General features: G+C 59.0%; 1 protein-coding gene across 4 annotated transcripts in view; it reads right to left on the bottom strand.

The window, feature by feature from the left end:
• lrrc71 (leucine rich repeat containing 71) overlaps positions 1-25347 on the bottom strand; it is a 524948-nt gene that overhangs the window by 226299 nt on the left and 273302 nt on the right. For all 4 annotated transcript variants that reach the window (XM_068027025.1, XM_068027027.1, XM_068027028.1 and 1 more), the window contains exons 6-9: positions 19603-19677; positions 17628-17696; positions 16043-16202; positions 15253-15336 (exon numbers count right to left, since the gene is read on the bottom strand). In XM_068027025.1, the coding sequence (XP_067883126.1) occupies positions 15253-15336; positions 16043-16202; positions 17628-17696; positions 19603-19677 (388 nt within the window). The remainder of the gene's footprint in view (positions 1-15252; positions 15337-16042; positions 16203-17627; positions 17697-19602; positions 19678-25347) is intronic.

Below are 25347 nucleotides of genomic sequence, written 5' to 3'. Positions count from 1 at the left end.
TCTCCTGAGGGAATCTCCCATCCTGCTCTGTGTCCCGAGGAATCTCCCATCCTGCTCTGTGTCCCGGGGAATCTCCCATCCCGCTCTGTGTCCCGGGGAATCTCCCATCCCACACTCTGTCCCGAGCGGAATCTCCCACCCGGCTCTGTGTCCCGAGGGAATCTCCCAACCTGCTCTGTGTCCCGAGGAATCTCCCAATCTGCTCTGTGTCCCGGGGAATCTCCTTTCCTGCTCTGCGTCCCGGGGGAATCTCCTTTCCTGCTCTGCGTCCCGGGGGAATCTCCCGTCCTGGTCTGCGCCCTGAGGGAATCTCCCGTCCCGCTCTCCGTCCCGGGGAATCTCCCATCCCGCACTCCGTCCCGAGCGGAATCTCCCACCCGGCTCTGTGTCCCGAGGGAATCTCCCTTCCTGCTCTGCGTCCCGGGGGAATCTCCATTCCTGCTCTGCGTCCCTGGGGAATCTCCCACCCGGGTCTGTGTCCCGAGGGAATCTCCCATCCTGCTCTGTGTCCCGAGGAATCTCCCAATCTGCTCTGTGTCCCGGGGAATCTCCTTTCCTGCTCTGCGTCCCGGGGGAATCTCCTTTCCTGCTCTGCGTCCCGGGGGAATCTCCTTTCCTGCTCTGCGTCCCGGGGGAATCTCCCGTCCTGGTCTGCGCCCCGAGGGAATCTCCCGTCTTGCTCTGCGTCCCGGGGAATCTCCCATCCCGCACTCTGTCCCGAGCGGAATCTCCCACCCGGCTCTGTGTCCCGAGGGAATCTCCCATCCTGCTCTGTGTCCCGGGGTAAAACTCTCATCCTCCCCTGTGTCCCGGGGGAATCTCCCATCATGCTCTGTGTAATGAGGGAATCTCCCTTCCTGCTCTGCGTCCCGGGGGAATCTCCCTTCCTGCTCTGCGTCCCGGGGGAATCTCCATTCCTGCTCTGCGTCCCGGGGGAATCTCCCACCCGGGTCTGTGTCCCGGGGAATCTCCTTTCCTGCTCTGTGTCCCGGGGACAATCTCCTTTCCTGCTCTGTATCCCGGGGAATCTCCCGTCCTGCTCTGTGTCCAGGGGAATCTCCGTTCCTGCTCTGCGTCCCGAGGAATCTCCCAATCTGCTCTGCGTCCCGGGGAATCTCCTTTCCTGCTCTGCGTCCCGGGGGAATCTCCTTTCCTGCTCTGCGTCCCGGGGGAATCTCCCGTCCTGGTCTGCGCCCCGAGGGAATCTCCCTTCCTGCTCTGTGTCCCGGGGAATCTCCCGTCCTGCTCTGTGTCCTGGGGGGGAATCTCCCACCGTACTCTCTGTCCAGGGGAATCTCCCTTCCTGCTCTGTGTCCTGGGGAATCTCCCATCCCGCACTCTGTCCCGAGCGGAATCTCCCATCCTGCTCTGTGTCCCGGGGAATCTCCATTCCTGCTCTGCGTCCCGGGGTAAAACTCTCGTCCTCCCCTGTGTCCCGGGGGAATCTCCCGTCCTGCACTGCGCCCCGAGGGAATCTCCCGTCCTGCTCTGCGCCCTGGGGAGAATCGCCCGTCCTACTCTCTGTCCAGGGGAATCTCCCACCCTACTCTCTGTCCAGGGGAATCTCCCACCCTACTCTCTGTCCAGGGGAATCTCCGTTCCTGCTCTGTGTCCCGAGCGGAATCTCCCACCCTGCTCTCTGTCCCGGGGAATCTCCCGTCCTGCTCTGTGTCCCGGGGTAAAACTCTCATCCTCCCCTGCGTCCCGGGGGAATCTCCTTTCCTGCTCTGCGTCCCGGGGGAATCTCCCGTCCTGGTCTGCGCCCCGAGGGAATCTCCCGTCCTGGTCTGTGTCCCGGGGAATCTCCCGTCCTGCTCTGTGTCCTGGGGGGGAATCTCCCACCGTACTCTCTGTCCAGGGGAATCTCCCTTCCTGCTCTGTGTCCTGGGGAATCTCCCATCCCGCACTCTGTCCCGAGCGGAATCTCCCATCCTGCTCTGTGTCCCGGGGAATCTCCATTCCTGCTCTGCGTCCCGGGGGAATCTCCCTTCCTGCTCTGTGTCCCGGGGTAAAACTCTCGTCCTCCCCTGTGTCCCGGGGGAATCTCCCGTCCTGCACTGCGCCCCGAGGGAATCTCCCGTCCTGCTCTGCGCCCCGGGGAGAATCGCCCGTCCTGCACTGCGCCCCGGGGAGAATCGCCCGTCCTGCACTGCGCCCCGGGGAGAATCGCCCGTCCTGCACTGCGCCCCGGGGAGAATCGCCCCTCCTGCACTGCGCCCCGGGGAGAATCGCCCCTCCTGCACTGCGCCCCGGGGAGAATCGCCCGTCCTGCACTGCGCCCCGGGGAGAATCGCCCGTCCTGCACTGCGCCCCGGGGAGAATCGCCCGTCCTGCACTGCGCCCCGGGGAGAATCGCCCGTCCTGCACTGCGCCCCGGGGAGAATCGCCCGTCCTGCACTGCGCCCCGGGGAGAATCGCCCGTCCTGCACTGCGCCCCGGGGAGAATCGCCCGTCCTGCACTGCGCCCCGGGGAGAATCGCCCGTCCTGCACTGCGCCCCGGGGAGAATCGCCCGTCCTGCACTGCGCCCCGAGGAGAATCGCCCGTCCTGCACTGCGCCCCGGGGAGAATCGCCCGTCCTGCACTGCGCCCCGGGGAGAATCGCCCGTCCTGCACTGCGCCCCGGGGAGAATCGCCCGTCCTGCACTGCGCCCCGGGGAGAATCGCCCGTCCTGCACTGCGCCCCGGGGGGAATCGCCCGTCCTGCACTGCGCCCCGGGGAGAATCGCCCGTCCTGCACTGCGCCCCGGGGAGAATCGCCCGTCCTGCACTGCGCCCCGGGGAGAATCGCCCGTCCTGCACTGCGCCCTGGGGAGAATCGCCCGTCCTGCACTGCGCCCCGGGGAGAATCGCCCGTCCTGCACTGCGCCCCGGGGAGAATCTACCGTCCTCCACTGCGCCCCGGGGAGAATCTCCCGTCCTGCACTGCGCCCCGGGGAGAATCGCCCGTCCTGCACTGCGCCCCGGGGAGAATCGCCCGTCCTGCACTGCGCCCCGGGGAGAATCGCCCGTCCTGCACTGCGCCCCGGGGAGAATCGCCCGTCCTGCACTGCGCCCCGGGGAGAATCGCCCGTCCTGCACTGCGCCCCGGGGAGAATCGCCCGTCCTGCACTGCGCCCCGAGGAGAATCGCCCGTCCTGCACTGCGCCCCGGGGAGAATCGCCCGTCCTGCACTGCGCCCCGGGGAGAATCGCCCGTCCTGCACTGCGCCCCGGGGAGAATCGCCCGTCCTGCACTGCGCCCCGGGGAGAATCGCCCGTCCTGCACTGCGCCCCGGGGGGAATCGCCCGTCCTGCACTGCGCCCCGGGGAGAATCGCCCGTCCTGCACTGCGCCCCGGGGAGAATCGCCCGTCCTGCACTGCGCCCCGGGGAGAATCGCCCGTCCTGCACTGCGCCCTGGGGAGAATCGCCCGTCCTGCACTGCGCCCCGGGGAGAATCGCCCGTCCTGCACTGCGCCCCGGGGAGAATCTACCGTCCTCCACTGCGCCCCGGGGAGAATCTCCCGTCCTACACTGCGTCCCGGGGAGAATCTCCCGTCCTACACTGCGTCCTACACTGCGTCCCGGGGAGAATCTCCCGTCCTACACTGCGTCCTACACTGCGTCCCGGGGAGAATCTCCCGTCCTACACTGCGTCCCGGGGAGAATCTCCCGTCCTACACTGCGTCCTACACTGCGTCCCGGGGAGAATCTCCCGTCCTACACGGCGTCCCGGGGAGAATCTCCCGTCCTACACGGCGTCCCGGGGAGAATCTCCCGTCCTACACGGCGTCCCGGGGAGAATCTCCCGTCCTACACGGCGTCCCGGGGAGAATCTCCCGTCCTACACTGCGTCCCGGGGAGAATCTCCCGTCCTACACTGCGTCCCGGGGAGAATCTCCCGTCCTACACTGCGTCCTACACTGCGTCCCGGGGAGAATCTCCCGTCCTACACGGCGTCCCGGGGAGAATCTCCCGTCCGACACGGCGTCCCGGGGAGAATCTCCCGTCCTACACGGCGTCCCCCGGGGAGAATCTCCCGTCCTACACTGCGTCCCCCGGGGAGAATCTCCCGTCCTGCACTGTGTCCCCGGGGAGAATCTCCCGTCCTGCACTGTGTCCCCCGGGGAGAATCTCCCGTCCTGCACTGTGTCCCCCGGGGAGAATCTCCCGTCCTGCACTGTGTCCCCCGGGGAGAATCTCCCGTCCTGCACTGCGTCCCCCGGGGAGAATCTCCCGTCCTGCACTGCGTCCCCCGGGGAGAATCTCCCGTCCTACACTGCGTCCTACACTGCGTCCCGGGGAGAATCTCCCGTCCTACACTGCGTCCTACACTGCGTCCCGGGGAGAATCTCCCGTCCTACACTGCGTCCTACACTGCGTCCCGGGGAGAATCTCCCGTCCTACACTGCGTCCCGGGGAGAATCTCCCGTCCTCCACTGCGTCCTACACTGCGTCCCGGGGAGAATCTCCCGTCCTACACGGCGTCCCGGGGAGAATCTCCCGTCCTCCACTGCGTCCCGGGGAGAATCTCCCGTCCTACACTGCGTCCCGGGGAGAATCTCCCGTCCTACACTGCGTCCTACACTGCATCCCGGGGAGAATCTCCCGTCCTACACTGCGTCCCGGGGAGAATCTCCCGTCCTCCACTGCGTCCTACACTGCGTCCCGGGGAGAATCTCCCGTCCTACACGGCGTCCCGGGGAGAATCTCCCGTCCTCCACTGCGTCCCGGGGAGAATCTCCCGTCCTACACTGCGTCCCGGGGAGAATCTCCCGTCCTACACGGCGTCCCGGGGAGAATCTCCCGTCCTACACGGCGTCCCGGGGAGAATCTCCCGTCCTACACGGCGTCCCGGGGAGAATCTCCCGTCCTACACGGCGTCCCGGGGAGAATCTCCCGTCCTACACGGCGTCCCGGGGAGAATCTCCCGTCCTGCACTGCGTCCCCCGGGGAGAATCTCCCGTCCTGCACTGTGTCCCCCGGGGAGAATCTCCCGTCCTGCACTGCGTCCCCCGGGGAGAATCTCCCGTCCTGCACTGCGTCCCCCGGGGAGAATCTCCCGTCCTGCACTGCGTCCCCCGGGGAGAATCTCCCGTCCTGCACTGTGTCCCCCGGGGAGAATCTCCCGTCCTGCACTGTGTCCCCCGGGGAGAATCTCCCGTCCTGCACTGTGTCCCCCGGGGAGAATCTCCCGTCCTGCACTGTGTCCCCCGGGGAGAATCGCCCGTCCTGCACTGCGCCCCGGGGAGAATCGCCCGTCCTGCACTGCGCCCCGGGGAGAATCGCCCGTCCTGCACTGTGTCCCCCGGGGAGAATCTCCCGTCCTGCACTGTGTCCCCCGGGGAGAATCTCCCGTCCTGCACTGTGTCCCCCGGGGAGAATCTCCCGTCCTGCACTGTGTCCCCCGGGGAGAATCTCCCGTCCTGCACTGTGTCCCCCGGGGAGAATCTCCCGTCCTGCACTGTGTCCCCCGGGGAGAATCTCCCGTCCTGCACTGTGTCCCCCGGGGAGAATCTCCCGTCCTGCACTGTGTCCCCCGGGGAGAATCTCCCGTCCTGCACTGTGTCCCCCGGGGAGAATCTCCCGTCCTGCACTGTGTCCCCCGGGGAGAATCTCCCGTCCTGCACTGTGTCCCCCGGGGAGAATCGCCCGTCCTGCACTGCGCCCCGGGGAGAATCGCCCGTCCTGCACTGTGTCCCCCGGGGAGAATCTCCCGTCCTGCACTGTGTCCCCCGGGGAGAATCTCCCGTCCTGCACTGTGTCCCCCGGGGAGAATCTCCCGTCCTGCACTGTGTCCCCCGGGGAGTCTCCTTTCCCGCTCAGCGTCCCGAGGGAATCTCGCATCCTACCCTGTGTCCCGGGGGAATCTCCCAACCTGCTCTGTGTCTTGGGGAATCTCCCAACCTGCTCGGTGTCCCGGGGGAATCTCCCAACATGCTCGGTGTCCCGGGGGAATCTCCCAACATGCTCGGTGTCCCGGGGGAATCTCCCAACATGCTCGGTGTCCCGGGGGAATCTCCCAACCTGCTCGGTGTCCCGGGGGAATCTCCCAACCTGCTATGTATCATGGGGATTGCGGTGGTGGTATGGTATATGCTGTCCTGCTCTTTGTCCCGGGGGGAATCTCCTTTCCTGCTCTCTGTCCTGGGGAATCTCCTGTCCTGCTCTGCATCCCGAGGGAATCTCCTTTCCTACACTGTGTCCCGGGAGAATCACCCATCCTCCTCTGATTCCCGGGGGAATCTCCCATCCTGCTCTGTGTCCCGGGGATACTCCCGTCCTGCTGTGTCCCGGGGAGAATCTCCCGTCCGGCACTGTGTCCCGGGGAGTGGGGTGGTGGTATGGTATCTGCATTCCTGCTCTGTGTCCCGGGGAGAATCTCCCGTCCGGCACTGTGTCCCGGGGAGAATCTCCCGTCCGGCACTGTGTCCCGGGGAGAATCTCCCGTCCGGCACTGTGTCCCGGGGAGAATCTCCCGTCCGGCACTGTGTCCCGGGGAGAATCTCCCGTCCGGCACTGTGTCCCGGGGAGAATCTCCCGTCCGGCACTGTGTCCCGGGGAGAATCTCCCGTCCGGCACTGTGTCCCGGGGAGAATCTCCCGTCCGGCACTGTGTCCCGGGGAGAATCTCCCGTCCGGCACTGTGTCCCGGGGAGAATCTCCCGTCCGGCACTGTGTCCCGGGGAGAATCTCCCGTCCTGCACTGTGTCCCGGGGAGAATCTCCCGTCCGGCACTGTGTCCCGGGGAGAATCTCCCGTCCGGCACTGTGTCCCGGGGAGAATCTCCCGTCCTGCACTGTGTCCCGGGGAGAATCTCCCGTCCGGCACTGTGTCCCGGGGAGAATCTCCCGTCCGGCACTGTGTCCCGGGGAGAATCTCCCGTCCGGCACTGTGTCCCGGGGAGAATCTCCCGTCCGGCACTGTGTCCCGGGGAGAATCTCCCGTCCGGCACTGTGTCCCCCGGAGGGAATCTCCTTTCCTGCACTGTGTCCCCCGGGGAGAATCTCCCGTCCTGCACTGTGTCCCCCGGGGAGAATCTCCCGTCCTGCACTGTGTCCCCCGGGGAGAATCTCCCGTCCTACACTGCGTCCCGGGGAGAATCTCCCGTCCTACACTGCGTCCTACACTGCGTCCCGGGGAGAATCTCCCGTCCTCCACTGCGTCCTACACTGCGTCCCGGGGAGAATCTCCCGTCCTACACTGCGTCCCGGGGAGAATCTCCCGTCCTACACTGCGTCCCGGGGAGAATCTCCCGTCCTACACTGCGTCCTACACTGCGTCCCGGGGAGAATCTCCCGTCCTACACGGCGTCCCGGGGAGAATCTCCCGTCCTACACGGCGTCCCGGGGAGAATCTCCCGTCCTACACGGCGTCCCGGGGAGAATCTCCCGTCCTACACGGCGTCCCGGGGAGAATCTCCCGTCCTACACTGCGTCCCGGGGAGAATCTCCCGTCCTACACTGCGTCCCGGGGAGAATCTCCCGTCCTACACTGCGTCCTACACTGCGTCCCGGGGAGAATCTCCCGTCCTACACGGCGTCCCAGGGAGAATCTCCCGTCCTACACGGCGTCCCGGGGAGAATCTCCCGTCCTACACGGCGTCCCGGGGAGAATCTCCCGTCCTACACGGCGTCCCGGGGAGAATCTCCCGTCCTCCACTGCGTCCTACACGGCGTCCCGGGGAGAATCTCCCGTCCTACACTGCGTCCCGGGGAGAATCTCCCGTCCTACACTGCGTCCTACACGGCGTCCCGGGGAGAATCTCCCGTCCTACACGGCGTCCCGGGGAGAATCTCCCGTCCTACACGGCGTCCCGGGGAGAATCTCCCGTCCTACACGGCGTCCCGGGGAGAATCTCCCGTCCGACACGGCGTCCCGGGGAGAATCTCCCGTCCTACACGGCGTCCCGGGGAGAATCTCCCGTCCTACACGGCGTCCCCCGGGGAGAATCTCCCGTCCTGCACTGTGTCCCCGGGGAGAATCTCCCGTCCTGCACTGTGTCCCCCGGGGAGAATCTCCCGTCCTGCACTGTGTCCCCCGGGGAGAATCTCCCGTCCTGCACTGTGTCCCCCGGGGAGAATCTCCCGTCCTGCACTGTGTCCCCCGGGGAGAATCTCCCGTCCTGCACTGTGTCCCCCGGGGAGAATCTCCCGTCCTGCACTGTGTCCCCCGGGGAGAATCTCCCGTCCTGCACTGTGTCCCCCGGGGAGAATCTCCCGTCCTGCACTGTGTCCCCCGGGGAGAATCTCCCGTCCTGCACTGTGTCCCCCGGGGAGAATCTCCCGTCCTGCACTGTGTCCCCCGGGGAGAATCTCCCGTCCTGCACTGTGTCCCCCGGGGAGAATCTCCCGTCCTGCACTGTGTCCCCCGGGGAGAATCTCCCGTCCTGCACTGTGTCCCCCGGGGAGAATCTCCCGTCCTGCACTGTGTCCCCCGGGGAGTCTCCTTTCCCGCTCAGCGTCCCGAGGGAATCTCGCATCCTACCCTGTGTCCCGGGGGAATCTCCCATCCTACCCTGTGTCCCGGGGGAATCTCCCATCCTACTCTGTGTAATGAGGGAATCTCCCATCCTGCTCTGTGTCCCGGGGGAATCTCCCATCCTACTCTGTGTAATGAGGGAATCTCCCATCCTGCTCTGTGTCTTGGGGAATCTCCCAACCTGCTCGGTGTCCCGGGGACAATCTCCCAACCTGCTCGGTGTCCTGGGGAATCTCCCATCCTGCTCTGTGTAATGAGGGAATCTCCCATCTTACTCTCTGACCTGGGGAATCTCCTTTCCTGCTGTGTCCCGGGGACAATCTCCCATCCTGCTCGGCGTCTCGGGGGAATCTCCCAACCTGCTCGGCGTCCCGGGGGAATCTCCCAACCTGCTCGGTGTCCCGGGGGAATCTCCCAACCTGCTCGGTGTCCCGGGGGAATCTCCCAACCTGCTATGTATCATGGGGATTGCGGTGGTGGTATGGTATATGCTGTCCTGCTCTTTGTCCCGGGGGGAATCTCCTTTCCTGCTCTCTGTCCTGGGGAATCTCCTTTCCTGCTCTTTGTCCCGGGGGGAATCTCCTGTCCTGCTCTGCATCCCGAGGGAATCTCCTTTCCTCCTCTGTGTCCCGGGGGAATCTCCCAACCTGCTATGTATCATGGGGATTGCGGTGGTGGTATGGTATATGCTGTCCTGCTCTGTGTCCCGGGGGGAATCTCCTTTCCTGCTCTGTGTCCCGGGGAGAATCTCCCGTCCTGCTCTGTGTCCCGGGGATACTCCCGTCCTGCTGTGTCCCGGGGAGAATCTCCCGTCCGGCACTGTGTCCCGGGGAGTGGGGTGGTGGTATGGTATCTGCATTCCTGCTCTGTGTCCCGGGGAGAATCTCCCGTCCGGCACTGTGTCCCGGGGAGAATCTCCCGTCCGGCACTGTGTCCCGGGGAGAATCTCCCGTCCGGCACTGTGTCCCGGGGAGTGGGGTGGTGGTATGGTATCTGCATTCCTGCTCTGTGTCCCGGGGAGAATCTCCCGTCCGGCACTGTGTCCCGGGGAGAATCTCCCGTCCGGCACTGTGTCCCGGGGAGAATCTCCCGTCCGGCACTGTGTCCCGGGGAGAATCTCCCGTCCGGCACTGTGTCCCGGGGAGAATCTCCCGTCCGGCACTGTGTCCCGGGGAGAATCTCCCGTCCGGCACTGTGTCCCGGGGAGAATCTCCCGTCCGGCACTGTGTCCCGGGGAGAATCTCCCGTCCGGCACTGTGTCCCGGGGAGAATCTCCCGTCCGGCACTGTGTCCCGGGGAGAATCTCCCGTCCGGCACTGTGTCCCGAGGGAATCTCCTTTCCTGCTCTGTGTCCCGGGGGGAATCTCGCGTCCAACACTCTGTCCTGGGGAATCTCCCGGCCTGCTCTGTGTCTCGGGGAAACTCCTTTCCTGCTCTGTGTCCCGCGGGAATCGCCCATCCTGCCCTGTGTCCCGGGGGAATCTCCCATCCTGCTCTGTGTCCCGAGGGAATCTCCCATCCTGCTCTGTGTCCCGAGGGAATCTCCCATCCTGCTCTGTGTCCTGGGGAGTGGGGTGGTGGTATGGTATCTGCCGTCCTGCACTGTGTCCCCCGGGGAGAATCTCCCGTCCTGCACTGTGTCCCCCGGGGAGAATCTCCCGTCCTGCACTGTGTCCCCCGGGGAGAATCTCCCGTCCTACACTGCGTCCCGGGGAGAATCTCCCGTCCTCCACTGCATCCTACACGGCGTCCCGGGGAGAATCTCCCGTCCTACACTGCGTCCTACACTGCGTCCCGGGGAGAATCTCCCGTCCTCCACTGCGTCCTACACGGCGTCCCGGGGAGAATCTCCCGTCCTACACTGCGTCCCGGGGAGAATCTCCCGTCCTACACTGCGTCCCGGGGAGAATCTCCCGTCCTACACTGCGTCCCGGGGAGAATCTCCCGTCCTACACTGCGTCCTACACTGCGTCCCGGGGAGAATCTCCCGTCCTACACGGCGTCCGGGGGAGAATCTCCCGTCCTACACGGCGTCCCGGGGAGAATCTCCCGTCCTACACGGAGTCCCGGGGAGAATCTCCCGTCCTACACGGCGTCCCGGGGAGAATCTCCCGTCCTCCACTGCGTCCTACACTGCGTCCCGGGGAGAATCTCCCATCCTCCACTGCGTCCTACACTGCGTCCCGGGGAGAATCTCCCGTCCTCCACTGCGTCCCGGGGAGAATCTCCCGTCCTACACTGCGTCCCGGGGAGAATCTCCCGTCCTACACTGCGTCCCGGGGAGAATCTCCCGTCCTACACGGCGTCCCGGGGAGAATCTCCCGTCCTACACGGCGTCCCGGGGAGAATCTCCCGTCCTACACGGCGTCCCGGGGAGAATCTCCCGTCCTACACGGCGTCCTACACGGCGTCCCGGGGAGAATCTCCCGTCCTACACTGCGTCCCGGGGAGAATCTCCCGTCCTACACTGCGTCCTACACGGCGTCCCGGGGAGAATCTCCCGTCCTACACGGCGTCCCGGGGAGAATCTCCCGTCCTACACGGCGTCCCGGGGAGAATCTCCCGTCCTACACGGCGTCCCGGGGAGAATCTCCCGTCCTACACGGCGTCCCGGGGAGAATCTCCCGTCCTACACGGCGTCCCGGGGAGAATCTCCCGTCCTACACGGCGTCCCGGGGAGAATCTCCCGTCCTACACGGCGTCCCGGGGAGAATCTCCCGTCCTACACGGCGTCCCGGGGAGAATCTCCCGTCCTACACTGCGTCCCCCGGGGAGAATCTCCCGTCCTACACTGCGTCCCCCGGGGAGAATCTCCCGTCCTGCACTGCGTCCCCGGGGAGAATCTCCCGTCCTGCACTGTGTCCCCCGGGGAGAATCTCCCGTCCTGCACTGTGTCCCCCGGGGAGAATCTCCCGTCCTGCACTGTGTCCCCCGGGGAGAATCTCCCGTCCTGCACTGTGTCCCCCGGGGAGAATCTCCCGTCCTGCACTGTGTCCCCCGGGGAGAATCTCCCGTCCTGCACTGTGTCCCCCGGGGAGAATCTCCCGTCCTGCACTGTGTCCCCCGGGGAGAATCTCCCGTCCTGCACTGTGTCCCCCGGGGAGAATCTCCCGTCCTGCACTGTGTCCCCCGGGGAGAATCTCCCGTCCTGCACTGTGTCCCCCGGGGAGTCTCCTTTCCCGCTCAGCGTCCCGAGGGAATCTCGCATCCTACCCTGTGTCCCGGGGGAATCTCCCATCCTACCCTGTGTCCCGGGGGAATCTCCCATCCTACCCTGTGTCCCGGGGGAATCTCCCATCCTGCTCTGTGTCTTGGGGAATCTCCCAACCTGCTCTGTGTCCCGGGGGAATCTCCCAACCTGCTCGGTGTCCCGGGGGAATCTCCCAACATGCTCGGTGTCCCGGGGGAATCTCCCAACCTGCTCTGTGTCCCGGGGGGAATCTCGCGTCCAACACTCTGTCCTGGGGAATCTCCCATCTTACTCTCTGACCTGGGGAATCTCCTTTCCTGCTGTGTCCCGGGGACAATCTCCCAACCTGCTCTGTGTCCCGGGGGAATCTCCCAACCTGCTCGGTGTCCCGGGGGAATCTCCCAACCTGCTCGGTGTCCCGGGGGAATCTCCCAACCTGCTCGGTGTCCCGGGGGAATCTCCCAACCTGCTATGTATCATGGGGATTGCGGTGGTGGTATGGTATATGCTGTCCTGCTCTTTGTCCCGGGGGGAATCTCCTTTCCTGCTCTCTGTCCTGGGGAATCTCCTTTCCTGCTCTTTGTCCCGGGGGGAATCTCCTGTCCTACACTGTGTCCCGGGAGAATCACCCATCCTCCTCTGTGTCCCGGGGGAATCTCCCATCCTGCTCTGTGTCCCGGGGAGAATCTCCCGTCCGGCACTGTGTCCCGGGGAGAATCTCCTTTCCTGCTCTGTGTCCCGGGGAGAATCTCCCGTCCGGCACTGTGTCCCGGGGAGTGGGGTGGTGGTATGGTATCTCCCGTCCGGCACTGTGTCCCGGGGAGAATCTCCCGTCCGGCACTGTGTCCCGGGGAGAATCTCCCGTCCGGCACTGTGTCCCGGGGAGAATCTCCCGTCCGGCACTGTGTCCCGGGGAGAATCTCCCGTCCGGCACTGTGTCCCGGGGAGAATCTCCCGTCCGGCACTGTGTCCCGGGGAGAATCTCCCGTCCGGCACTGTGTCCCGGGGAGAATCTCCCGTCCGGCACTGTGTCCCGGGGAGAATCTCCCGTCCGGCACTGTGTCCCGGGGAGAATCTCCCGTCCGGCACTGTGTCCCGGGGAGAATCTCCCGTCCGGCACTGTGTCCCGGGGAGAATCTCCCGTCCGGCACTGTGTCCCGGGGAGAATCTCCCGTCCGGCACTGTGTCCCGGGGAGAATCTCCCGTCCGGCACTGTGTCCCGAGGGAATCTCCTTTCCTGCTCTGTGTCCCGGGGGGAATCTCGCGTCCAACACTCTGTCCTGGGGAATCTCCCGGCCTGCTCTGTGTCTCGGGGAAACTCCTTTCCTGCTCTGTGTCCCGCGGGAATCGCCCATCCTGCCCTGTGTCCCGGGGGAATCTCCCATCCTGCTCTGTGTCCCGAGGGAATCTCCCATCCTGCTCTGTGTCCTGGGGAGTGGGGTGGTGGTATGGTATCTGCCGTCCTGCACTGTGTCCCCCGGGGAGAATCTCCCGTCCTGCACTGTGTCCCCCGGGGAGAATCTCCCGTCCTGCACTGTGTCCCCCGGGGAGAATCTCCCGTCCTACACTGCGTCCCGGGGAGAATCTCCCGTCCTACACTGCGTCCTACACTGCGTCCCGGGGAGAATCTCCCGTCCTACACTGCATCCTACACTGCGTCCCGGGGAGAATCTCCCGTCCTCCACTGCGTCCTACACTGCGTCCCGGGGAGAATCTCCCGTCCTACACTGCGTCCCGGGGAGAATCTCCCGTCCTACACTGCGTCCTACACTGCGTCCCGGGGAGAATCTCCCGTCCGACACGGCGTCCCGGGGAGAATCTCCCGTCCTACACGGCGTCCCGGGGAGAATCTCCCGTCCTACACGGCGTCCCGGGGAGAATCTCCCGTCCTCCACTGCGTCCTACACGGCGTCCCGGGGAGAATCTCCCGTCCTACACTGCGTCCCGGGGAGAATCTCCCGTCCTACACTGCGTCCTACACGGCGTCCCGGGGAGAATCTCCCGTCCTACACGGCGTCCCGGGGAGAATCTCCCGTCCTACACGGCGTCCCGGGGAGAATCTCCCGTCCTACACGGCGTCCCGGGGAGAATCTCCCGTCCTACACGGCGTCCCGGGGAGAATCTCCCGTCCTACACGGCGTCCCGGGGAGAATCTCCCGTCCTACACGGCGTCCCGGGGAGAATCTCCCGTCCTACACGGCGTCCCGGGGAGAATCTCCCGTCCTACATGGCGTCCCGGGGAGAATCTCCCGTCCTACACGGCGTCCCGGGGAGAATCTCCCGTCCTACACGGCGTCCCGGGGAGAATCTCCCGTCCTGCACTGCGTCCCCCGGGGAGAATCTCCCGTCCTGCACTGTGTCCCCGGGGAGAATCTCCCGTCCTGCACTGTGTCCCCGGGGAGAATCTCCCGTCCTGCACTGTGTCCCCCGGGGAGAATCTCCCGTCCTGCACTGTGTCCCCCGGGGAGAATCTCCCGTCCTGCACTGTGTCCCCCGGGGAGAATCTCCCGTCCTGCACTGTGTCCCCCGGGGAGAATCTCCCGTCCTGCACTGTGTCCCCGGGGCGAATCTCCCGTCCTGCACTGTGTCCCCCGGGGAGAATCTCCCGTCCTGCACTGTGTCCCCCGGGGAGAATCTCCCGTCCTGCACTGTGTCCCCCGGGGAGAATCTCCCGTCCTGCACTGTGTCCCCCGGGGAGAATCTCCCGTCCTGCACTGTGTCCCCCGGGGAGAATCTCCCGTCCTGCACTGTGTCCCCCGGGGAGAATCTCCCGTCCTGCACTGTGTCCCCCGGGGAGAATCTCCCGTCCTGCACTGTGTCCCCCGGGGAGAATCTCCCGTCTTGCACTGTGTGTCCCGGGGATAATCTCACGTCCTGCACTGTGTGTCCCGGGGATAATCTCACGTCCTGCACTGTGTGTCCCGGGGATACTCCCGTCCTGCACTGTGTCCCCCGGGGAGAATCTCCCGTCCTGCTCTGTGTCCCGGGGGGAATCTCCCGTCCTGCTCTGTGTCCCGGGGGAATCTCCCGTCCTGCTCTGTGTCCCCCGGGGAGAATCTCCCGTCCTGCACTGTGTGTCCCGGGGATAATCTCACGTCCTGCACTGTGTGTCCCGGGGAGAATCTCCCGTCTTGCACTGTGTGTCCCGGGGATAATCTCACGTCCTGCACTGTGTGTCCCGGGGATAATCTCACGTCCTGCACTGTGTGTCCCGGGGATAATCTCACGTCCTGCACTGTGTGTCCCGGGGATACTCCCGTCCTGCTCTGTGTCCCGGGGGAATCTCCCGTCCTGCTCTGTGTCCCGGGGGAATCTCCCGTCCTGCTCTGTGTCCCGGGGGAATCTCCCGTCCTGCTCTGTGTCCCGGGGGAATCTCCCGTCCTGCTCTGTGTCCCGGGGGAATCTCCCGTCCTGCTCTGTGTCCCGGGGGAATCTCCCATCCTGCTCTGTGTCCCGGGGGAATCTCCCGTCCTGCTCTGTGTCCCGGGGGAATCTCCCGTCCTGCTCTGTGTCCCGGGGGAATCTCCCGTCCTGTCCTTTTCTGCTGAGAGCAGAGCGTCACTCTGTGTTCAGCTATTCCAGTCACACTCCCAATCCACTCACCTCAGCTATTTTAATTGCTCCTCTATCTCCAATTTGATTGTAGGCCAGAGTAAGCCACAATAGAGTCCGATTCAAACGCAGCCCCTGCAGTGAAAGAAAATGAAACCATCTGTTTTTAATTTTTATCAATGACTTAGACTCGATTGGCAGGAGCAGCATTATGATTGATGATAATTTCATGGCAACATTACTGAGACTAGCTTTCAATTCCACATTTTTATTTATGAATTGAATTTAAATTCCATCTGCTGCCATTAGAACCCGTGTCCCGAGAGAGATAACCTCCAGATTATAAATTCAATGAAATTATTACGACACCACCTTCTCCCCCATGTGTGTGTGTGTGTGATGGGGTGCGAGGGGAGAAACTGAAGTCTCTCTCTCTCTGTCTCTCTCTCTCTCTGTCTCTCTCTCTCTCTGTCTCTCTCTCTCTCTGTCTCTGTGCGCGCGCCTGTCTGTGCGCGCGCCTGTCTGTGCGCGCGCCTGTCTGTGCGCGCGTGTGTGTCCGTGTGTGTGTGTGTGTCCGTGTGTGTGTGTCCGTGTGTGTGTGTGTGTGTCCGTGTGTGTGTGTGTGTCCGTGTGTGTCCGTGTGTGTGTGTGTGTCCGTGTGTGTGTGTGTGTCCGTGTGTGTTTGTGTGTCCGTGTGTGTTTGTGTGTCCGTGTGTGTTTGTGTGTCCGTGTGTGTTTGTGTGTGTGTCAGTGATGGGGTGCGAGGGGAGAGACTGCAGTGTTTTCGTGTGTGCTTGGAGGCTGCAGTCTTACAGTTCGAGTGTCGGGTTCTCGTCCTTACGTCTGCAATGTGAGCTGCTCCTACATCAGTGATGTGATTGTAGCTGAGATTTAACGTCAGCAAGTTCCTGTTACATTTTTTCGTTGTGGATAGTGCCTCTCCAATCAGCTTTGCTCCTGCATCATCTATCTTGTTGTTTCGCAAAGTTACATGTTGGAATCTGCAAAATAAGCCACCAAGGAATTATATGCTAATATCGGAGACCGTTGTAGCAGGAAGACAGGTCAGTTCACTTTGCCTCAACCAATCCACAAGAGGAGGCCATTCAGCCCCTCGAGCCTGTTCTGTCATTCAATGAGATCATGGCTGATCTGTATTTTAACCCCATCTCCCCGCTCTGGTTCCGTAATCCTTAAACTCCTTAACCCAACAAAAATTGATCAATTGCAGTTTGGAAATTTTCAAGTGACCCCACCCCCCTCCCCCAGCCTCCACAGCTTTTTGGGGGGAGAGAGTTCCAAATTTCCCACTCCCCTTTGTGTGAAGAAGCGCTTCCTGACATCACCCCCTGAACGGCCTGGCTCCAATTTTAAGGTTCTGCCCCCTTGTTCTGGACTCCCCTCCCCCCACCAGAGGAAATAGTTTCTCTCTATCGACCTGATCGAATCCTTTAATCATCTTAAACCCCGCAATCAATCAATGCTTGTAGTGTGTTGAATATCGAGAGAAAAAATAGTCTCATCCAGTGTCAGCCATGGCTCAGTGGGTCTGATTCTCTCAGCTCAAAGGAAGGCAGCTCTGCTTCGGAAACTGTTCCTGAGGCATGAGAGTATGATCCCAACTTACACTTCCAGTGCAGTACTGAGGGAGTGCCGCACTGTCGGAGGGTCAGTACTGAGGGAGTGCCGCACTGTCGGAGGGGTCAGTACTGAGGGAGCGCCGCACTGTCGGAGGGGTCAGTACTGAGGGAGCCACGCACTGTCGGAGGGGTCAGTACTGAGGGAGCGCCGCACTGTCGGAGGGGTCAGTACTGAGGGAGCGCCGCACTGTCGGAGGGGTCAGTACTGAGGGAGCGCCGCACTGTCGGAGGGGTCAGTACTGAGGGAGCGCCGCACTGTCGGAGGGGTCAGTACTGAGGGAGCGCCGCACTGTCGGAGGGTCAGTACTGAGGGAGTGCCGCACTGTCGGAGGGTCAGCGCTGAGGGAGCGCCGCACTGTCGGAGGGTCAGTACTGAGGGAGCGCCGCACTGTCGGAGGGTCAGTACTGAGGGAGTGCCGCACTGTCAGTAATGCTGTCTTTCAGATGGGATGCTAAACTAAGACACTATCTGCCTGTTTAGGTGAGTGCTAAACATTCCACAGCACTAATGAAGGACTGACAGTGGAGTTCTCATACAGTGTCCGGGACAATATGTCTAACTGAATCAACACTGACAACAGAACTGCTTGTGGGAGCTTGCTGTGTGCAAATTGGCTGCTGCATTTCCTATTACAACAGTGTCGACACTTTAAAACAACTTCCCAGCAACTGAGGTCATTCTTTCATTAATGAATCCATACAAGGATTTGGAGATTTAATTACACACCACATGTATCTACAGTAATAACGTTGTACGCGAGGCCCTCATCATTGGGCTTTACTCACAAACTGTCTTCACTCAGCAGCAGGTGATATGGCTGCCGGGGAATTGGATTCCCGTCCAGCACCACAGACCTGGGAATACAACAAAGGTGAGAAGATTCAATCAGCCCCAGCCAGTGTGAACTCCGTCCCCACCTCCCAGTGTGAGCCCGTCCCCACCTCCCAGTGTGAGCCCGTCCCCAGCTCCCAGTGTGAGCCCGTCCCCACCTCCCAGTGTGAGCCCGTCCCCACCTCCCAGTGTGAGCCCGTCCCCACCTCCCATTGTGAACCCGTCCCCACCTCCCATTGTGAACCCGTCCCCATCTCCCAGTGTGAGCCCGTCCCCACCTCCCAGTGTGAGCCCGTCCCCACCTCCCAGTGTGAGCCCGTCCCCACCTCCCAGTGTGAGCCCGTCCCCACCTCCCAGTGTGAGCCCGTCCCCACCTCCCAGTGTGAGCCCGTCCCCACCTCCCAGTGTGAGCCCGTCCCCACCTCCCAGTGTGAGCCCGTCCCCACCTCCCATTGTGAGCCCGTCCCCCACCTCCCATTGTGAACCCGTCCACACCTCCCATTGTGAACCCGTCCCCATCTCCCATTGTGAACCCGTCCCCATCTCCCAGTGTGAGCCCGTCCCCCATCTCCCAGTGTGAGCCCGTCCCCACCTCCCATTGTGAGCCCGTCCCCCACCTCCCATTGTGAGCCCGTCCACACCTCCCATTGTGAACCCGTCCCCATCTCCCATTGTGAACCCGTCCCCATCTCCCATTGTGAACCCGTCCCCATCTCCCATTGTGAACCCGTCCCCATCTCCCAGTGTGAACCCGTCCCCATCTCCCAGTGTGAACCCGTCCCCATCTCCCATTGTGAACCCGTCCCCATCTCCCATTGTGAACCCGTCCCCATCTCCCATTGTGAACCCGTCCCCATCTCCCATTGTGAACCCGTCCCCATCTCCCATTGTGAACCCGTCCCCATCTCCCATTGTGAACCCGTCCCCATCTCCCAGTGTGAACCCGTCCCCATCTCCCATTGTGAACCCGTCCCCATCTCCCATTGTGAACCCGTCCCCATCTCCCATTGTGAACCCGTCCCCATCTCCCATTGTGAACCCGTCCCCATCTCCCATTGTGAACCTGTCCCCATCTCCCATTGTGAACCCGTCCCCATCTCCCATTGTGAACCCGTCCCCATCTCCCATTGTGAACCCGTCCCCATCTCCCATTGTGAACCCGTCCCCATCTCCCATTGTGAACCCGTCCCCATCTCCCAGTGTGAACCCGTCCCCATCTCCCAGTGTGAACCCGTCCCCATCTCCCATTGTGAACCTGTCCCCATCTCCCATTGTGAACCCGTCCCCATCTCCCATTGTGAACCCGTCCCCATCTCCCAGTGTGAACCTGTCTCCCTCCCACGGAGAGAGCAGCGTGACGGGTTTACATAGGGAAATCCCAAGAGAGCAGTGTGAAGGGTTTCAATAGAGAAACACGGAGAGAGCAGCGTGACGGGTTTACAGAAGGAAATCCCGAGAGAGCAGCGTGACGGGTTTACAGAGGGAAATCCCGAGAGAGCAGCGTGACGGGTTTACAGAGGGAAATCCCGAGAGAGCAGCGTGGCTTTCACAAAACCATTGTGATCTCCTGGGGGAGAGGGGCTGTGGGCTGGGCAGGTGTGGTACTGGAAAGTCAGCAGAGTCTCTCTGGGTCGATTCGGCTGCAAGGTGACGCATTTGGCAGTGGGCGACTGGAACCAGCGTCAGCTTCAATAAAGCAGGCGTTGGGACAGGTCATTAACCTGAGGGATTGTTCGACCAGCAGCTGTGGCCCTGCTGATGGACTCTGGAGGGCAGAACACTGTCTCAGGGGCTTGCATTCTGCTCTAGATAACCCTTCAACTGAATACACCACGTCAGGCTTGTGCCCTTAGCTGGGTCGGCATTCCAGCAATAATACTCAGTATAACCAGTATTGAACGATGTGTATCACAGTAATAAGTCTCTTACTTCAGGTTGATGCACTGGCGCAGGACAGCAATGAATGCAGTGAAGGTGGTTTCTGTCAGACCCACGTTCCAGAGGCTGCAAGACAGAACATAAGAAATAGGAGCAGCGATAGGCCATTCGGCCCCTCGGGCCTGCTCCAGCATTCAATACAATCCTGGATGATCTTCTCCCTCAACTGCACTTTCCCACCCGCTCCCTATATCCCTTAATTCCCTGAGAGGTCAAAAAAAATCTGTCTATCCCAGCCTTAGTTATATTCAATGATGGAGCATCCACAACCGTCTGGGGTCGAGAATTACAAAGATTCACAACCTGCTGAGTGAAGGGATTTCTCCTCATCTCAGTCCTAAACCACTGGCCCCTTATTCTGGGACTGTGCCCCCCGTGTTTGAGATTCCCCGAGCAGGGGAAACAATCTCAGTGCCGATCCTGCCAAGCATCTTCAGAATCTTATATGTTTCAATGAGATCACCCCTCATTCTTCTAAACTCAGATAGTGTCGGCCCAATTTACTCAGCACTGGACAACCCTCTCATCCCAGGGACCAATCTAGTGAACCACTGTTGTACCACCTCCAATGCAAGTATATCCTTCCTGAAATATGGAGACCAAAACTGCACACACTATTCCAGATGTGGTCTCATCAAAACCCTGTACAATTATAGCAAGACTTCCTTTATTCTTGTACTCCAGTAACATTCTGGGGCTCATCAGGTTTTCATTCACAGACCCCTGGTTATCTAGAAGCTTACAGGGTAAGTGAAAGCAGAAAAAGAAAGCTTATGACCATCACAAAAAAACGTAATACTTTAGAAAGCTGAGAGGAGAATAGAAAGCGCAGGGGTGAAGTAAAAAAAGGAAATTAGAAAAGGAAAGAGAAGACATGAAAAACGACTGGCAGGTAAAATCAAGGAAAACCCAAAGATGTTTTACCAGTACATTAAGAGCAAGAGGATAACTAAGGAAAGGGTACGGCCGATCAGAGATGTACAAGGGAACTTATGCATGGATGCAGAAGATGTGGGCAGGGTTCTTAATGAGTTTTTTGTTTGTCTTCACAAAGGAGAAGGTTGGTGGAGGCATTGTAGTTAAACATAGAAAACAGGAGCAGGAGTTGGTCATTCAGCCCTTCAAGCCTGCTCCGCCATTCATTATGATCATGGCTGATCATCCAACTCAGTAACCTGTTCCCGCTTTCGCCCCATACCCTTTGATCCCTTTGGACCCAAGAGCTATATCTAACTCTTGCTTAAAAACATACAATGTGCCTCAACTGCTTTCTGTGGTAGCGAATTCCACAGGCTCACCACTCTCTGGGTGAAGAAATTTCTCCTCATCTCAGTCCTGAAAGGTTTACCCCGTATCCTTAGACTGTGACCCCTGGTTCTGGTCTCCCCCACCATCGGGAACATCCTTCCTGCATCTACCCTGTCAGGTCCTGTTAGAATTTTATCGGTTTCTATGAGATCCCCCCTCACTCTTCTGAACTCCAGTGAATATAATCCTAACCAACTCAATCTCTCCTCATACGTCAGTCCCGCCATCCCAGGAATCAGTCTGGTAAACCTTCGCTGCACTCCCTCTATAGCAAGAACATCCTTCCTCAGATAAGGAGACGAAAACTGCACACAATATTCCAGGTGTGGCCTCACCAAGGCCCTGTATATTTGCAGCAAGACATCCCTGCTCCTGTACTCGAATCCTCTCGCTATGAAGGCCAACATACCATTTGCCTTTTTTACCGCCTGTTGCACCTGCATGCTTACCATCAGCGACTGGTGTATGAGAACACCCAAGTCTCACTGCATATTCCCCTCTCTCAGTTTACAGCCGTTCAGATAATAATCTGCCTTCCTGTTTCTGCTACCAAAGTGGATAACCTCACATTTATCCACATTATACTGCATCTGCCATGCATTAGCCCACTCACTCAACTTATCCAAATCACCCTGAAGCCTCTCTGCATTCTCCTCACAATTCACTCTCCCACCCAGTTTTGTGTCATCTGCAAATTTGGAGATTTTACATTTAGTTCCCTCATCTAAATCATTCATATTGTGAATACCAGGGGTCCTGGCACTGATCCCTGTGGTACCCCACTAGTCACTGCCTGCCATTCGGAAAAAGACCCATTTATCCCTACTCTTTGTTTCCTGTCTGCCAACCAATTTTCTATCCATCGCAATACACTACCCCCAATCCCATGCGCTTTAATTTTACACGCTAATCTCTTATGTGGGACTTAGTCAAAAGCCTTCTGAAAGTCCAAATAAACCACATCCACAGGCTCCCCCTCATCAATTCTACTAGTTACACCCTCGAAGAATTCTAGTAGATTTGTCAAGCATGATTTCCCTTCTGTCCGATTCTCTGTTCTCCAAGTGCTCTGCTATAAAATCTTTGATAATGGACTCGAGAATTTTCCCCACTACTGACGTCAGGCTGACTGGTCTATAATTCCCTGCTTTCTCTCTACCTCCCTTTTTAAATAGTGGGGTTACATTAGCTACCCTCCAAACTGTAGGAACTGTTCCAGAGTCTATAGAATCTTGGAAGATGACCACCAATGCATCCACTATTTCTAGGGCCACTTCCTTTAGTACTCTGGGACGCATACCATCAGGCCCTGGGGATTTATCGGCCTTCAATCCCATCAATTTCCCCAACATCATTTCACTACTAATACTGATTTCCTTCAGTTCCTCTCTCTCACTAAGCCCTGTGTTCCCCAACATTTCTGGTACGATATTTGTGTCCTCCTTTGTGAAGACAGAACCAAAGTATGCATTTAGTTGGTCAGCCATTTCTTTATTCCCCATAATAAATTCTCCTGTTTCTGACTGTAAGGGACCTACATTTGTCTTTACCAATCTTTTCCTCTTCACATACCTATAGAAACTTTTACAGTCAGTTTTTATGTTCCCCGCAAGCTTGCTCTCGTACTCTATTTTCCCCTTCTTAATCAATCCCTTGGTCCTCCTTTGCTGAATTCTAAACTTCTCCCAATTCTCAGGTCTGTTGTTTTTCTGGCAAATTTATATGCCTCTTTCTTGGATCTAATGCTATCTCTAATTTCCCTTGTAAGCCATGGTTTGGCTACCTTTCCCGTTTTACTTTTGCGCCAGACAGGGATAAACAATTGTTGCAATTCATCCATGTGCTCTTTAAATGTTTGCCATTGCCTATCCACTGTCATCCCTTTAAGTAACGTTTCCCAATCCATCATAGGAGGAGTGTGAAATATTCGATACAATAGGCATAATGAGAGTGGAAATACTAGAGGGCCTCACATCTTTGAAAATGGATAAGTTGCCAGGGCCGGATGGATTACATCCCAGGTTGTTAAAGGAAGTCAGGGAGGAAATAGCGGATGTGCTGAGGATCATCTTCAAATCCTCACTCGATACAGGCGAGGTGCCAGATGATTGGAGATCTGCAAACGTTGTACCATTGTTTAAAAAGGGTGTGAGAGATAGGCCAAATAATTATAGGCCAGTCAATCTGACCTCGGTGGTGGGTAAATTGTTCGAATCTATTCTGAGGAACAGAATAAACTGCCACTTAGAAAGACACGGATTAATCAGGGATAGTCAGCATGGATTTGTTAAGGGAAGGTCACGTCTTACTAACTTGATTGAGTTTTTTGAGGAAATACCAAGGAGGATTGATGAAGGTAGTGCAGTGGATGTGATCTACATGGATTTAATAAGGCATTTGACAAGGTCCCACATGGCAGACTGGTCAGTAAAATGAAAGCCCATGGGATACAGGGGAATGTGGCAGGTTGGATCAGAATTAACTCAGGGACAGGAAACAAAGGGTAGTAGTTGACGGATGTTTTTGCGGAAGGAAAGCTGTTTCCAGTGGTGTTCCACAGGGCTCAGTGTTGGGTCCCTTGCTGTTTGTGGTATATATTCATGATGAGCGCTTAAATCTGGGAGGCATGATTGGGAAATTTGCTGATGGCACAAAAATTGGCCGCGTAGTTGATAGTGAAGAGGATAGCTGTAGATTCCAGAATGATATCAATGGTTTGGTTGAGTGGGCGGATAAGTGGCAAATAGAATTCAATCCAGAGAAGTGTGAGGTAATGTATTTGGGGAGGGCAAACAAAGCGAGAGAATACACAATAAACGGGAGGGTATTGAGAGGGGTAGAAGAAGTGAGAGACCTTGGAGTACATGTCCACAGGTCCCTGAAGGTGGCAGGACAGGTAGATAGAGTGGTGAAGAAGGCATATGGAATGCTTTCCTTTATTGGCCGAGGTATGGAATACAAAAGCAGGGATGTAATGCTGGAACTGTATAAAATGCTGGTGAGGCCACAGCTGGAGTATTGTGTACAGTTCTGGTCACCACATTACAGGAAGGACAGAATTGCTCTGGAGAGAGTACAGAGGAGATTGACAAGAATGTTGCCAGGGATTGAAAGTTGCAGCTACGAGGAAAGATTGGATAGGCGAGGGTTGTTTTCCTTAGAACGGAGGAGGCTGAGGGGTGACTTAATTGAGGTGTACAAAATTATGAGGGGCCTAGACAGAGTAGACAGGAAGGACCTGTTTCCCCTGGCGGAGAGGTCAATTACCAGGGGGAACAGATTTAAGGTGATTGGTAGAAGGATTAGAGGGGACATGAGGAAAAATGTTTTCACCCAGAGGGCGGTGGGAGTCTGGAATTCACTGACCGGATCAGTGGTGGAGGCAGAAACCCTCAATTCTTTTCAAAGGTACCTGGACATGCACCTGAAGTGCTGTAACCGGCAAGGCTATGGACCAGGTGCTGGAAGGTGGGATTCGATGGCGCGGCGGGTTTTTCTCGGATGGTGCAGACACGATGGGCTGAATGGCCTCCCCCTGTGCAGTAATTTCTCTATGGTTCTATTTGTCGGATGTTCACAACTCTACTCAATTTGGAATCAGAATGTTACCTTGTCTTCAGACATCGAGCAGACAGAGAGAAGGAGGAGAGCAGAGTGCACAGCGGGAGAGGGAGGAGAAGAGGGAGGAGAGGGAGAAGGGAGCAGAGACAGAGGGAAAAGAGGGAGAGAGCAAGAGAGAGGGGAGAACAGAGTGCACAAATGGAGAGAAAAGAGGGGACAAAGAGAGAGAGAGGTACACAACCCAGGTTTGGAATGCATGAAACACCTTGTAATAAAGTCACACTCACTCAATGATCCAGGTATGAGTTCTATTGGAACAGCCATGCAATGGTCAGCATGCTCTGCAGTGTGGCCTCCACCCTCATGTTATGCAGGAAAGCACTTTTCAGTCATTTACAATTAAATGTTACCACCAATCCCTGCCTCACTTTCATTTCTTTAGAGCCTTGGCCATACCATTTCCACCCTCTTCATTCTTTCGGACTCCCTTAGTTTGTTCTCTCACATCTCCCTAACTTTAATTCAATCCCACGGCTGGAGCTTCCCTCTCTCGCTTCTAGACCCCTGTAACTGGGGACACAGCAATGTCGGGACGGGAGACACAGCAACGTCGGGACTGGAGACAAACTAACATCCAGACAAGTGACACAGTAACATCCAGACTGGAATGTTAAAGGATGGCACAGTGATTAGTGCTGCTGCCTCTCAGCTCCAGCGACCCGGGTTCAGTTCTGGGTACTGCCTGTGTGGAGTTTGCAAGTGACTGTGTGGGTTTTTACCAGGTGTTCTGGTTTCCTCCCACAGCCAAAGACTTGCAGGTCAATGGGTAAATTGGCCATTGTAAATTTCCCCTAGTGTAGGTAGGTG

This window comes from Heterodontus francisci, unplaced genomic scaffold, assembly GCF_036365525.1.
Source record: "Heterodontus francisci isolate sHetFra1 unplaced genomic scaffold, sHetFra1.hap1 HAP1_SCAFFOLD_516, whole genome shotgun sequence".
Lineage (NCBI taxonomy): Eukaryota > Metazoa > Chordata > Chondrichthyes > Heterodontiformes > Heterodontidae > Heterodontus > Heterodontus francisci.
This window is presented reverse-complemented; position numbering and strand designations above follow the sequence as displayed.